The sequence below is a fragment of the Dipodomys ordii genome, unplaced genomic scaffold, assembly GCF_000151885.1.
Source record: "Dipodomys ordii isolate 6190 unplaced genomic scaffold, Dord_2.0 Scaffold64, whole genome shotgun sequence".
NCBI classification, from domain to species: Eukaryota; Metazoa; Chordata; class Mammalia; order Rodentia; family Heteromyidae; genus Dipodomys; species Dipodomys ordii.
In genome coordinates, this window is record NW_012267280.1 from 5885432 (window position 1) to 5885934 (window position 503).

A 503-nucleotide genomic window follows, 5' to 3' on the forward strand; every position below is an offset into this window, starting at 1 on the left:
TGCTGGCCTCGGCGTCCGCGCACGGTGAGTGCCGCGGGGCCCGGCTCCAGATCCCGACTTCACCCCCACACACACTCACACACCCGCACGGCCCGGCCCGCAGTCAGTCCGGAGTCCCACACGGCCCGGCCCCAGATCCTGACCTCATCCCGCTCCCGCTCCACCCGGCCCGCAGTCCTTGACCAACGCACTCCCGGCCCAGCCTTAGATGCCAACCTCACTACTCCCTCCTCCCACCCCCCACTTCCTGCACGGCCAAGGTCCCCCGCACGTCCCGACCGGGCACGGCCCGGCCCGGCCCGCAGTCCAGAGCTCCGCACGGTCAAGGTTCCCGCACGGCCCGGCCCCGCAGTCAGTCCTTGACCTCCGCACTCCCAGCGCGCAATCCTGAGCGCCGCGCACCCCGGCCCCATGTGCGGGCCCGCATGCCCCGGCCCTGCCCCGTGCGCACTCCCCGTATGCCCCAGCCCCATGCGCGGGCCAGCATGCCCCGGCCTGGCCCC

At 74.4% G+C, this 503-nt stretch overlaps 1 protein-coding gene across 1 annotated transcript in view; it reads left to right on the forward strand.

The window, feature by feature from the left end:
• The first annotated feature begins 425 nt into the window (after positions 1-425).
• Gas6 (growth arrest-specific 6) overlaps positions 426-503 on the forward strand; it is a 29560-nt gene continuing 29482 nt past the window's right edge. The window contains exon 1 of the mRNA XM_013022710.1: positions 426-456. Within this exon, the coding sequence (XP_012878164.1) occupies positions 426-456 (31 nt within the window). The remainder of the gene's footprint in view (positions 457-503) is intronic.